General features: G+C 53.2%; 3 protein-coding genes across 3 annotated transcripts; 2 read left to right on the top strand and 1 right to left on the bottom strand.

Annotated features, from left to right (window-relative positions):
- Window positions 1-681: 681 nt before the first annotated feature.
- Window positions 682-942, top strand: ENH_00073470 (hypothetical protein; the record flags this gene model as incomplete). The annotated part of the gene is made up of 1 exon (XM_013579947.1): window positions 682-942. The coding sequence occupies one exon, from the start codon at window positions 682-684 to the stop codon at window positions 940-942; it is 261 nt and encodes an 86-aa protein (XP_013435401.1).
- A 1,758-nt stretch (window positions 943-2,700) lies between these two features.
- Window positions 2,701-4,675, top strand: ENH_00027670 (KH domain-containing protein, putative; the record flags this gene model as incomplete). Its single annotated transcript, XM_013579946.1, has 2 exons — window positions 2,701-2,934; window positions 3,329-4,675. The coding sequence occupies 2 exons, from the start codon at window positions 2,701-2,703 to the stop codon at window positions 4,673-4,675; spliced, it is 1,581 nt and encodes a 526-aa protein (XP_013435400.1).
- Window positions 4,676-7,392: 2,717 nt separating this feature from the next.
- Window positions 7,393-12,801, bottom strand: ENH_00027660 (hypothetical protein, conserved; the record flags this gene model as incomplete). Its single annotated transcript, XM_013579945.1, has 9 exons — window positions 7,393-8,555; window positions 8,679-8,751; window positions 9,008-9,209; window positions 9,342-9,507; window positions 9,669-9,714; window positions 9,911-10,542; window positions 10,736-10,791; window positions 10,931-11,023; window positions 11,195-12,801. 9 exons carry the CDS (start codon window positions 12,799-12,801, stop codon window positions 7,393-7,395), a joined length of 4,038 nt encoding a protein of 1,345 aa, XP_013435399.1.
- Between the last annotated feature and the right edge of the window lie 802 nt (window positions 12,802-13,603).

The following is a 13,603-nucleotide window of genomic DNA, read 5'->3' as shown; positions in this document are numbered from 1 at the left end:
CTACAATATGGGCGCCGTAGGGAAACAACAGGCGAAAGCGATTGTGGATCAGGTGCTTTCTCTCAGGCCCAAAATAAAAGGTCGGCAATTCCATTTCAACAAACTAATTAAATACTACGCGCCCATAAAATTGATATCTAGAGTAAATATAAAAGCATCTGGTAACAATTAAGGCGAAAAAAGCAGGCACGTCCAGGCACAGACGCTGTTTGTTTAGAATGCAGTTCATTAATACGAACGCATTTAAGTTTGTTTTAATTAGAAGACAAGTTAAGTGAAGGGCATTTGAAACATGCATAGCTTCTTCTTTCGCACCACGCATGCATTTGCGCATACGCCGTTGTCTTGCAGACATGGAGGGCCCCCTAAGTGATGCAGAGTTGCAGAAAATAGTTCAAAAAGCTAACGAGCAGCTGCTGCTGGACCCGGCGGCCCCTTTGATGCGTTTTCTTGTCCGAGAGCCTATTGATAACAGGTACATAGAGTGTGCTTAGGCTCAGAGCGGCCGTTTAGTGAACGATTATTTGTGTCGACATCTCTCTGTTTTTTCCATTGCTTTTTGTTTCATTTTCCCCTCGCGTTTGTTTCTTTCGTGACTACACGGCTGTTTCTGTACCTTACTTATGTCGCCGTGCTTAGTTCAATTATCTTTCCCTTTTTTGGGTGTTGGCAAGGTGCCTTATGGAGTCTTGGATCCTAATTGAGTATTATTTACAAGTGGGCATCATCCTCTGTGATGCCTGTCTTTGCCTGGTTGCGTGTTATCATTGTAGGATTTTCTCTTGCGAGCGCACAATGGGCACGGGCCGCAACATTCGTATTAAGCCTTTAGCTGGAGAAATCATTTTGTCGATGGACGGGCTCGCGGAGCTTCCTTTGCCCCCGCTTGTAGAAATTGCATTGTCTGTAGACCCAAGTGACGCCTTGTGGACTGCAGAGTAGATGGGGCCTAGAATTTAGGGTTTAAAGTATGATGCCTAGGGCTTAGGGGACAAGAATTTGGCTGGACAGCGTTGACTGCCAGGAGACCTAGAGCGTAGGGCCCCTCACCAAAAGGGCTCTAGGCGGCGATTGATGTTCCCCTGACTAGCCATTAACGGTCAGGGCTTAGGGTCTAAAGTTGACGGTTTGAGGTTACTACAAATCTGGGCCACCGCGGGTGTACGGGCTCTTTGATTTGAAATCGTTTTTTTCAAGCACCCAGAAACCTCGCCGTTTCAGGATTTGTGCTGAACAATTTGCCTATGCTCTTCTTTACTAAGTGGTTTCTCACACCTGAGGTGTCAGTACACCGCATCATCAGCAGAGTAACGAGTTTGTGGGTTGGGGCTTCAGCATATAGATGCATATATACCAGCCTTGTAGCATAGCCCGGAGCACAGGTACATCTAGAGAAGGATACACAAGGAAAAGCAATGAAGAGAGCCACGGAGAAGCAAAAGAAAAGGGGAAAGACGAATGAAACGGCGAAGGAAGTAACAGAGAGAGCCCTCTGGATCTCGGAGCCCTTCACACAGAGCCTCTTCGGCTTTTCTGATTAGGGAGGCACGAGATATGCCTGAACTACTAGGAGTAAGAGCAGAAGGAGAGAATAATGGAGAGAAGCGAAACAGAAGTATGTGTATTAGACTTAGTCCTTCACAAACGATGTGTATGGCCTGCAACCGAAGCATGAATACTAAATGAAGAAAGTCACTCATATACAGCCATTAACCTCCACTGCGGTAAAAAGAGGAGTATGTATGATTTTTCATTAGTTCTTACTAGATTTTGTTGGCCAGAGTTTGTGTTTGTGTGTTGCGGTTGTATCTGTTCCTGTTCGTCATTCGGTATGTCTCTGCTTTTCCCCTTCTACTGTCTTTCTGCCTTTGCGTCCTTTCGCTCTCCCCGTTTTCCCCCTTTTCACTCCTCTCATTTGTGTCTAAGCCTTCTACTACTATCTTTTGAGTTTTCTTGAAGCTTCCGCTTGGTATCCCATTTCCCGTATGCAATTTTATGCAGCTTGGTGACATTTGCGAAGATTCCTAAGCAAGCCACCCGACCTGTGCGCCAAGCACGGTCCACGTGGAAGGCAGGTCTGGGTTGCCAAGGATTTTAGAAGTAGAGAATTTGAAAATGTAATACACAGCTTTAATACAGAATAAAAGTAAACAAACAGAGGCAAAAGTGAGATAATTTCAGTGTAGAGCACTGGTCTGCCTTCGCGCAGCACATGAGCTGGAGGCTAGGGGCAGGCAGGCGTAGAGAAAACCGCGTAAATTTCGCTTTAATTTGGTCTTTAAAACATCAAAAATTAATTAAATAAAATAACTTTAATAAAATTGTATTTTAATGATTTATTTACGCCAAAATCGGCCCCACAGTGTTCAAAGTGACAGGCAGCCACCGCCGACGGACCGGTGGGCACTCCCCGCCCGCAACGGCTGGCTGCTTGAGGGAGGGCGCTGGATGCCTCTGTCTGTGTTTGTTTTGTGACGATTAATACATTTATTTAATTGGTTTGCAGTAGCAAACCTCTTGTCTACTAATTTAAATACACTTTCCACCTCCCTGTCTTCTCAGCAGAGCAACGAACACAGTGAGCCCAACAACTGCACATACACCGCAACTGAACACCACACCACCACCTGACTATACACTTCAGCTGCAGCAGACGTGCCGCCAAACCTTTCCTTTTTTCTCCGTCCCTCTCAATTTGAAATGGGGGACACAAAGGCAGCAGAGCTCTGCTCTCTTCCACTCCCCGAGACCCGGGCCGCTACCAGCTGCAGCATCAGCAACAGCAGCAGCTGCATCAGCAGCAGCTGCAACAATGCAGCAGACGATAACAACTGTTACTGCAAAATACTGGTCACAAATCACCTTGCGGGGATCATCATTGGACAAGCTGGCCACGAGATCAGGGCCCTGAAAACCCTAACCGGGGCCAAGATTGTAAGGAAACACTAAATCTTGAAATCAAAATCCTGAGTACCCAAGCACATCCTGTAGGCACTAACTAGCTGGGGAGCTCTTCTGTTGTTTTTGGCTCGCTTGATTACAGCGACAGGGCAATTTTTGCTAAACACCAAGCCCTGAGCCATAGCTAGCCTGAGCACTCAATATTTACTGCGAGTGTCAGCAGCAGCAGCAGTACTGCCTGCAACTGCTATACAGCTGCTGCCGCTGCAATAATAGCTTCCGCAGCAGTTGTAGTTCTGTCTGTGCAGCGGCAAGCAGCCTTCGCAGAAGCAGTCGTGCCCCCGTGTCGTTCTAGATTTGGTTTGCTTGTGTCAGTTGGTTCATTGTGATGAATTAATTGTCATTTGGGTCTCTGCTATGTCTTCAGGTGCTGTCGCCCCATGGCATGTACTTCCCTGGAACGATGGAGCGCGTGGCGGCTGTCGAGGGCCCCGAGCAGGCAGTGTTTCACGTTTTAGACTGGGTGCTGGACAAGATGGCTGTAGCAGCAGCAGCAGCAGCAGCAGCGGGAGCCGCAGTGGGAGGTTCGGTGTCAGTGGCTGGCGAATGTCCGGGCGGGGCGTCCACGTTGTTGAGCGAGGAACAGCAGCAGCAGCAGCAGCAGCAGCAGCTGCTGCAGCAGCAGCTCAGTACCGTGCGCATCTGCGTCCCACGGGCCGTAGTGGGCTCCCTCATAGGCAAGAACGGAGGCTACATTCAGTCGCTGCGTGTAGCCACGGGAGCCACAATAAATATATCTCCATTATTTGTGACAGCAGAAGAGGCCTGTGCTGAACGCATAGTATCTGTTGAGTCGAGAAAGAGACAAAACTTAAAAGCTGCTGCCTTCACTCTTATTAAAAAGATTAATGAACACCCGGACAAGGGCTGCTGCAGACACGTCTGCTATTTCCGCAAGCACTCCTTTGAGTCCCCGCTGGCCGAGCCCCTTGCAGCTGCTCGCAGTAGGCTGCAGCAGCAACAGATGCAGCAGCAGCAGCACCAAATGCAACAGCAGCAGCAGATGCAGCAGCTGCAACAACACAGGGAGCAGGAACTCAGAAGGCGCGCCGTTTCTCTTGTCATGGGGACTGTTTCCTCCAGCTCTATGTTTGATGCTGCTGCGGCCAACAGTGGCAGCAGCAACAGCAGCAACAGCAGCAACAACCTTGTTCCTGCCGCAGCAGAAGACAGTTTCGCTGCCGCATTCAAGCGTTTCTGTGAAGCGAGAGCAACGGCCAAGGCAGCAGCCAAAGAAGCCCCTGCAGCAGCGGCAGCAGCAGCTGCTGCAACTGTTGCAAAGGCCAGAGCAGCAGCGGCTTCGAGGATCTCGGCAGCGGCAGCTGCAGCAGCAGCACAAGGCGGTGCTGCAATCGATGCAGTACCTACTCTCACACGCAACATGAAAGAGGTGATTGCTCAGGCGCGTGCCGCTAAGGAAGCAGCCGCAACTCCCGAAGCGACAGCAACCGCAGCAGCAACAGCAGTAGCAGGCAAAGGTCCCAACGAAACTGTGTGGGACTTCTCTGCATGCAGCACAGCTGCAGGCAGCACCGATAAACTACCAACTATCTCTGAGGACGGCAGCATTTACAATGCCACGACAGAAGAGGAGGAGACCAGTAGCCGCGCGCGGCTGCTGCAGCAGCAGCAGCAGCAGCAGCCCAGCCTTTCCCTATTAATCCTCATCGCAGTCTTTCTAGCAGCACTTCTCCGGATCGTCTTCAACAACTAAGTGAACCCAACAAGAAATAATTGCACACAACCCCGGGGCGCCTGCAGCTGCTGCTGCAGAGCAGAGCAGCAGCAGGACTATTGACGCCTCGCGGTGTCTGTATTTCTGGCGAAATACCTTCACCCCTTCCTCCCCTCTACGCGTAGACAATTTTCCCGATAAAGGTAATAATGTCTTTTCGTCTTGCTGCAGCAACTGCAGCAGAAACTGCCGCAGCAGCAGCAGCAGCAACTGCTGCACCTGTAGCAGCAGGCGTGGAATAGCTTTTGGCGTCGAGGTGTTTCTGCTTGTCTTGCATTTTCGCAATGGCAGACGAATCATTCGTAGCAACAACCAAATCGTGTTTCTGTCTCTCTATGCAAATGCACAGGCATGTTGATACAAATCATGTGCAAATATATGAATACAATTATATGACTGTATACATATGCAATTAGGTCTTACTTGTATATATGATTTTTCTATATAAATAATCTATATACACACATACACGCACAAATGTTTGCGCGTGAATTTACTGTTGGGGTAGCAGCGGCACCACCAACCACAGGAGCACTGCTGCTGCTGCTGCGGCTGCGTTCCAGAGGGAAGGAAGCAAGTGGTGTGTGTCTGTAGCTAACTCGTGTAGCGTGAATTGAAATAAATACTACATTGAATGAATGAGTATATTTTAATGCGTGCAATGCAATGCATTTCACGTAGATTCTTTATATACACATTGGATGCTACCGATGCGTTCTCAGTGCCGTATTCTGAGCATATTCATTTTTAATGAATACGAATATTTATTTACTTTATTTTATTTATATTATTTGCGCTGGGAAGAATTCCGCAATGTCAAACTTTATTTTATTTTAATTTTCTTGATTGACCAATCAGCAGTTGCTGCGCTTGCTGCACCGTAGCCACGAGAGGCACCGTACTAGCATCTTAGCTGTGGACCCGAATCAGTATATTCAATAAATATTGCTCGTCATGATATCTGTTTAGAGAGGCAGCTAGCTAGTTCTGCAGTTCCGAAAAAAGGGGCCGCACAAGTGGGAATGGAGTCGTTAATGAATTAGATCAGCAGCCACTTATGCATTCAAAATGGTTGCTGACTAGCATCTTAGCTGTGGACCGAATCAGCATATTTAATAGGTATTGCTCGTAGTGATACCTGTTTATAGGGGCAGCTGGTTAGTCATGCAGTTTCGAAAAAGGGACCGCACACGTGGAAATGGAGTTGTTAATGAGTCAGATCAACAGACCCTCAAGGTCGCCGAAGAGAGCAGCAAATCAGGCTAGCAGATGACTTCTGACAATTCCTCTAAGTTTTAGCCAGAGCAAGCATTTAGTCGAGTAAACAGGAAGCTGATACGAACAGAGCTTACGCATTTAATTGGCTCTGGCGATGACTTGGTGGAGCTACTGATGAGCACTTCTCGTAATTCCAACAAGTCCCTAGCAAATTTGCAGCTAAATTTGCCATCGACCAGAAGAAAACTTTGTATTTCTTAGTAGAGCACGGAATCCTCATCCTCGTGCATATGCATATGCATGTATATATCATCATACGTATGTGCGAGGCCCGTGTTCGCTCAGCAAAATAGATCGCCAGGCAGCTACCCGAGTTCAAGCCTCAACTGCTTTAAAGTGCATGTACGGACTTCAAATGTAAGTCTGGATAACATATTCCAAGTGCGATTGCTGCCGTGCAAGTGACCCTATCGCTCAAGTCTCGCAGCGAAAGTATGTGTTCGGAATCTTGTTGCGTTCTCTGAACGGGATACCGAAGGAAACTTCATAATCTGTTCTAGAACTGCTGCTACAGTAAACCTCAGCGAGTAACCAAGGAGCTACACAGAGGACGGCCAAGAAGTTACAACAGTGAAATAGGCTCAAACCGTTTTGTCCCTAGTTTGGAGCTGCCGCGCAATGCTTAAAATTAGGGCTCGGGTTTGCGCCAAAGCCCCCAAGCAGCAATCGCTGCTGCTGCTACTGCTGCTGCAGCAGGACCATACGGAGCAGTTGCTGCAGCAGCGACAAAAATGGCAGCAGCAAACACTCCACCGCGCTTCCCTTTGCCATTGCATTTAAATGTAGCCGACAAAAAAGGATATAGTGGAAAATGAAGGCCCCCAAGTGGCGGCGGCCATTGCTAAGGGGCTCCCACATGAAGCAAGGGACCCTCAGAAGACGGGGTTCCTTAAAATCAAGAGCCTCCCTCTAGAAAGAGACTAAGCAACAGAAATAATCTCACAATAAGGAGGCCAACAAATGAGGGAAAAAGTAGAGGCGGAGGACCCAACTGTAGGGGCTCTAAAGCGAAGCCACTAATAGGGCCCCCCGCATCTCATTGAAGGGACCCCTAAAATGGGCCTCTAGATAGCAGATAGGCCCTCAGCCGGTAATGGGGGACCATTATTGAAGGCGTTCCGGGAAAATGTTTCTACAGAGCACGAAAGCACCTAGTAAAGGAGGCCCCTGCAATGCAAGGGGTGCTCACAAGGCCGGCGTGAACACAAGGGGCAGTTTCCTAAGTAATGCACTAATGTAAAAATACATACATATCTAGAAAACAAACAGTGCCGTCAGAGCAACGGGCCACATGCGACTGAGGTAAGCCGGAAGAAGCCTAATCCCCTAAACAAAGGTTTCCAAAATGCAAACCCTGAGCTCTAAACCCTGTGCTCCTACGCGTCAGTGGCAGACGACTGAGTCAGGGTTTATGGGTTTCAAGATAAACTGTTCAACAACCGCTTCGGTGTGCTGCGCAAATTGTCTTCATCTAGGCTGACGCTTTGCTCCCCTTCTGCCGAAGCTGCTGCTCTTGCTGCAGTTGCTGCCGGTTCCGAAGCTGCCGCTGCTTCTGACGCAGGGTCTCCAGCTGCATCCGAAGCTGCCGCTGCCTTTTCAGCTGCTGTTGCCGCTTCAGTTGCTGGAGTTGCTCCTGCTGAGGCTACACAACGCTCTGCAGATCTCTCTTGCGAACTGACCCCTCCCTGCTGCTGCCCCGGGACCTTTGACTGCGACTGATTTGGCTTTTCACTCTCTAGCAAACTGCTTTGATTCTCTTCCAATTCAGAAATACCTTGAGGCCCCTCACAAGGGCTTCCCGCGGCCGCTGGTGCCGTCTGGGGTGGCCCTTCAAGCGGAGCCGATGGGGTCCCCGAAGATCCTAGGGCAGCTTGTGGGACACTCTCTGGGACTGCCTCTGGTTCCCCTGGGGCCTCTCGAGGCAGTTCCTGAATAACAGCCTCTGAAGTCATTGAAGCCGCCTGGGGCGGTCCCTTTTGGGAAGCCTTTGGGACCCCTGGATTCCCTGGGAGGCCCCCAAGTGAAGCGTCTACGGCCCCTGGGTCCACTGAGGGACGCAGTGGTGAGCTGCCATCATCAGGTAAGGATTCCTCGTCGTCTGAGATTTCGAATACTTCGCTGGGCCTCCTTAGGGTTTCGAAGGCTTCTGACACGTGCGGATCTATTTCGACAGAAACTGTAGCAGTGGGAGCGGCAGGTGCTGCCGAAGCAGCAGCAGCAGCAGGGGCTTCTGCTGCCGTTGCCGCGCTTGCGGCAGCGGGAGGCAGCGGGACAGCAGAAAAGGCAGCTCTCGGCTGGGCGCCCTTTACCTTAAAGTATGCAGCGAGGGCGCTGCGCAGCAGTCCACCGCCGTCACAATTTTGGGAACCGTTTTCGGGGTCCCCAGGCCCCAGAGAGGCCCCCAGGCGCACAAAGTCAGCAGCAAGGGGCACTGAAGGCCCCTCAACAGCTGGCAGCTCGAAGACCCAATGTGCACTTAGAGTGCCCTGGGGCGCGCCCCAGCGCAGCCCAGAAGGGCCTCCGTCTCCTCCTGCAGGCCGCGGCGCCGGCAGAAGCTCAAACTGGGCGCCATGGCCCTCACCTGCAGCAGAGACAGCTACCATGTAGCAGCCAAAAATGAGCCTTTATGACATTGAGGAAGTGTGGGGACTCCAGGGATCACCCTATGAGGCCTTGGGGCCAACAGCTGCGCCTCGCGTCTCACCAAATCTTCTGTTTAAGAACTCGCGAATGAGCTTTTGAACTTCAGATATGCCCGCATTCCAAGATACCACTGCCTAAGAAAAACAACAAAAAGCCCAGGCCCAGAGGCCCTTGGCGGCCTTGTATGCCAAACATTGCGTTTTTGGCGCCCCATCGACAGCCCTTTGCAAGGCCCTAATAGGATCATTCGAAGGCCTTTGGACCAGTAAGCTAAAGGGGCTTCTAGCTGAAAATTCTGGCGGAAGAATTAGGCACTTTGAAGCCAACTCAGATACATCCCGTAAGAGCCCCCTGCTACTTTTGCTGCTGTGCGAGTGGGCTCCAGCTGACCTCCGCAGCGACTTCAAGCTCGAACTCTGGCGCTGCTGCAGGAGTCCTCATGGGCCCTTTAGAGGGGCCCCTTCTTCCCTCGAGAGGCCCCAGCGGCTGCAGACGGACAGGCGAACCCTCGATGAGGCTGCAGGCTCCGCGGGGGCCCCCGATGGCCCCACGACTGGACCCAAGTGGGCCCCTCTCTTCCGAGCCGCCGTGCCTGCAAGCAGGCGCAGCCAGCCCTAAACTGTGAGCTCTAACGCCAGAACTTAGTAGCAAAACGGCGAACTACCAAGTTGCGGACGGAAGGCTCTCTACTATTGAAGGGAACTTGAAGGCTTTAAGAGCATACGTGAAGGCCTCCTGGCTTGCAGACAGCAGCAACTGCCCTGCAGCTGTTTGTGAGTGTCGCAGCGGGGAAAGGGGAGGCCCTTGAGAGGCCCTGAGGGAGAGGGGCTGGCTCAGGACTCCTTGGGGGCGCCTTCGCAGCAACGAGAGTGGGCTGCGGGGGCCCTCAACTGAGCAGCAGCAGCAGAGCAGCACAAAACAACGACGCACTGAGGACTTGCGCTTGCAGGTGAAACTCCTGCTGCTGCTTCTGGAGCTGCCCATGCAGAACAGCTTATATTTCAGAGTTAAAGATTGAGGGCTCCCTATTTAGCGTCTCAGTTTGCCTCACCGCCGCTCCGAAGATCAAGGGGTCTCAGCAGGGGGCTGCCGGGGCTCTGCGCGGCAGCAGCAGGAAGCAGAAAAGACGGCGGAATAAAAAGCAGCGGTAGTAGCAGTAAAAGGTGGCAGGAGAAGCAGCAGCATGCAGCAGCAGAAAAAAAGACATTCTTACAGAAAGCAGCAAACGCAACCCTTCAGCTCCAACAAAAGAGCAGCAGCAGCAGCAGCTGCACCAGCAGCAACTGCGCCTACGGTGACGTCTTGTGACTTCTGGGGCCTTTGGCACTCCTTCACTTCAATGAGTTGAAGCAGCACTTGCTTGCCTTCAGATGTGACATCTGCTGGCTCTGTCTCCACGCTGCTGCCCGTGCTGCTGCAGCTGCTGCTGCTGTTACCGGGCTCTGGTTGCTGCAGTTCTGTAGACGAGACGCCGCCACTCGGCTGCTGAGATGCTTGGGCGTCAAACCAAATATCTTTGTCAACATCCTCTGCTTCGTCTTGCAGTTGCTGCTGCTGCTTTGCTTGCTGCTGATCAGTCTGCTGCTGCTGCTCTTTCTCTTGCTGCTGCTCCTCCTCCTTCTGCTGATGCTGCTTTTCGGGCTTCGTCTGCTGCTGTTCATTTGAAGCGCGAACAAACGGCTTTATGAATGACCGCAGCAGAGACACCACAGCTCCACCGCTTGGCTGCACCTGCTCCTGCTGCTGCCGCTGCTCCTGTGGCTCCAATCTAGCATTCGGAAAGTCCTCCTGCAGCTCGTGTTTCTGTTTCTTTTGCTGTTGCTGCTCTTGTTGCTGCTTCTCCCGTTTCTGCTGCTGCTGCTGCTGCGATATAAAGTGGACTTGGAGGAGGAGACTGCAACTGTGTGGCGCGCTACTGGGCGATTCTGGAAAAAAACGAGACAGCAAACCCCAAACCCTAAGCCATAAACCCTAAACATGGAACATGAATTCTTGAGCACTTCTCCAAACCTCGCAGGCGCCTTGCCATTGCATTGCCGCTGCTGCTGCAGAAGCTGCTGTTGCTGTTACTGTTGCTGCACCTGCGGCAGCTGCTGCTGTTACGCTGTTGTGTCTTACTTGAGAGGTTGATGAAGCTAAGGTGAGACAAATATTGGCTCTCGTTTGGCTCTGTGCTGCAGCAAACGCCCAGATAGAAATCGTTCGCGCAGCTGCCATGCATCACAGCAGCAGCAAAAGCAGCAAGAACAGCAACAGCAGTGACGGCAGTAACAGCAATAGCAGCAGAGATCTCCGCTCCTGAAACAGCCTTACTCGCGAAATGTCAGAAGCAACCGGAATGCACCAGGGGGGCCTCTAGGATCTTCTTCTGCGGACACGAGGGCCTCTCGGGGGCACCCACATTGCCTAAAGGGTTAGCGAAACAAATAGAACAACAGCAAACAGTGTGTCAGCAGCATCGCTGCTAGCGGCGTCAGCAGGCGGCAAAGCAAACCCTCGGCAGCAACAGCAGCAGCAGCCAAGAACCAGCCGCAGCGGCAACCTTCACAGGCAGCAGCAACAGCAGCGGCGTCGTACGGGCAATTAGGAGGGAAGGAACCCTTCCAGTGGGAGCCGCCGATGCGAATTGGCTCTCTTGTGACTGCAATGCAGCAAGAATCGTCGTCAATATCCGCTGCTGCTGCTGCTGCTGCAGCAGCAACGCGCAGGACTGCCACAGCATCCGGCAGCAGCTTGTCAGTCACGGCGGAGGACTCTTTGGGGGCCGCCTCTGCCTCCTTCTTGGGGGCCTCTTCATGCTGCAGCAAAACAAGGTCATCATCGTTATCTGCTGATGCAGCTGCCGGAGTTGCTGCAGCAGCAGGCGGCAAACAAGCAGCACCAACTTCAGGGCCTTCACTCCCCTGCTGCTGCTGCTGTTGCAGCGGCTGCTGCGTCGCTATGGGCGACGCTTCAGCCAGCTGCAGCAAAGAGGCAGCTTTGCGGCGAGGCCCTAGGCCTTCTCTTAAAGGTGACCCTGCGGGTGTGAGTGGGGCAATAAGGGCCCCCCTGACCAGCACTGCAGCGCTGCTGCTGCTGCTGCTGTTGGTAGCTGCTGCTCCTGTTGAAAGGGGGGATCCCAACGGCTGCTGCTGCTGCTGCAGCAGCGCAAGGCTCTCTGTGGAAGTTCGAGACAGCAAAGGGCTCAGGGCCTTCGGTCGGGAATGGCGTTGGGGCCCTTTGTGGTTGTCTTCATCGTATTCCGAGTCGCTACTGCTGCTGCTGCTGCTGCTAATCATACTGCTGCTGCTGCTCCTCTTGCTGCTGCTGGTGGGGCAGTCCGCGCAATCCGCCTTTGCAGGGCCCTGTCGCACCGGGGTCGTCGCCCGTCGTCTGCTGTTGGGTGTCTTCACCTGCCGCTGTTGCTGTTGCTGTTGCTGCTGCTGTTCCTCTTGTTGCTGCTGCTGTTCCGTTGCTGCTGCTGCGTTAGAGGCCCTGTTGCTCTGCGCAGTCTTCCTTCGGCGGTTACTGGGCCTCCGTACTGCTGCTGTGGGGCCTCCCGGGGAGGGCAGAGCAGCACCGCTTGGCCCTCTTTGCTGTTTTGTCCTTCGCTGAGTTGAAACGCGTCTAATTGGTGAAGTCCCAACAGGGGCCCTCGGGGGCCCCCCCTCGCCATCTACATCCATTTGGGGGGACGTGCTGTTGCTGCAAGGCTCTTTGCCTCTGGAAGCCTCCCTAATGCTGCCTGCTGGCGATGCGGGTGGCAGCAACCGAGTCTTCCGTTGTTGTTGCTGCTGCTGGAGCGGCTGCTGTTGCTGCGGTTCTTGGGGCGGCTCTGTGGACTCACTTGAGAGGTCTGCAGCGGTGTTCAGCGCCGCTAGGCTGCTGCTGCTGCTCGTCTTGCTGCTGTTGCTGTTGCTGTTGCTGTTCGCTCTACGCACCTTTAGGGGGTTCAGCGGCTTCAGGGGGGCCCCAGCTCGACACCCTCGGGGAGGACCCCTACGGGGGCCCCCCGGCAAGAGCCTAGCCCCCTTTGGTGGGGCACCCATGGACTTGGGCCCGTCGTCGCCGCATGCGTTGCTGCTGTTGTTGCTGCTTCTCTTGCTGGAGCTGCTAGTCCCGCAGAAGGTGCCCCTTCTGCTGCTCTGCGCGGCGGGCGAAGCCTCTCGAGGCAAAGAAGAGACGGAGGAGCCTCGGCCTACCATGTGGCGTCGCTGCTGCTGCTGCTTCGGTGCTGCTTTGCTGCGGCTGCTGCTGTTGCTGGTGCCGACGCTCCTCCGATGTGTGCCGGCTGTGTGCGGCTCGCTGCGGTGCAGTGGCTAAGCGAGTGGAGGGCCTCGAGGTTGTGGTAAGAAAATACCCTAAGGGTTTGCAGTGCTTGGAAATGAGGGTTTAGTGTGTCGGCGTCACGGGGTTTAGGGCTAATCATGTCTGGGGGTGGTGGGGTTGCCCCTTTCCTGAGACTGGCTCAGCAGCGGCATCCCCACGCTTCCCCCAGCTTCGAGTTTGAATTTAAATTTAGGGTTTCCGCTTAGGGCTTTGTGGCTTTGTTAGCAGGGCTATAGGCAGCCACTGCAAGAACCGTTGCAGGGGTGGCAGCAGCAGCAGCGGCAGCAGCAACAACAGTCCCAGGCCGATCGCGGCCACAGCGCATGCACGAAAACACTGAAATGAAGGACGCCACGCGGCTTAGAGTCTAGTGTTTAGGCGGCAGGCTCGAAATACGATTTTGGGTCCCACAAATACTGTTTAATGCTCAGCTTTCCCTTTTGTATCAGTGGGCCAGTTGCCGGGTGCCTGCAGCGGACGACTTGATGAGGAGAGGCGGCACCGGCAGCAGCAGCAGCGGCAGCAGCAACGGCAGCGGGTTCTGAAGACAGACTAAGCCCCCGCTACATTTTCTTCTGAATGTCCTCCGTTCGCTGTCCGCAGCTGCAGCGGTTGCAGATGCGGCAGCAGCAGCAACAGCAAGAATAACGAGGGCAACGCGCGGTCAGCGGCAAAGGC

The sequence above is a fragment of the Eimeria necatrix genome, genomic scaffold, assembly GCF_000499385.1.
Source record: "Eimeria necatrix Houghton genomic scaffold, Enh_scaff204, whole genome shotgun sequence".
Lineage (NCBI taxonomy): Eukaryota > Apicomplexa > Conoidasida > Eucoccidiorida > Eimeriidae > Eimeria > Eimeria necatrix.
Note: the sequence above shows the minus strand (reverse complement) of the source record. Positions and strands in the feature narration are given on the sequence as shown.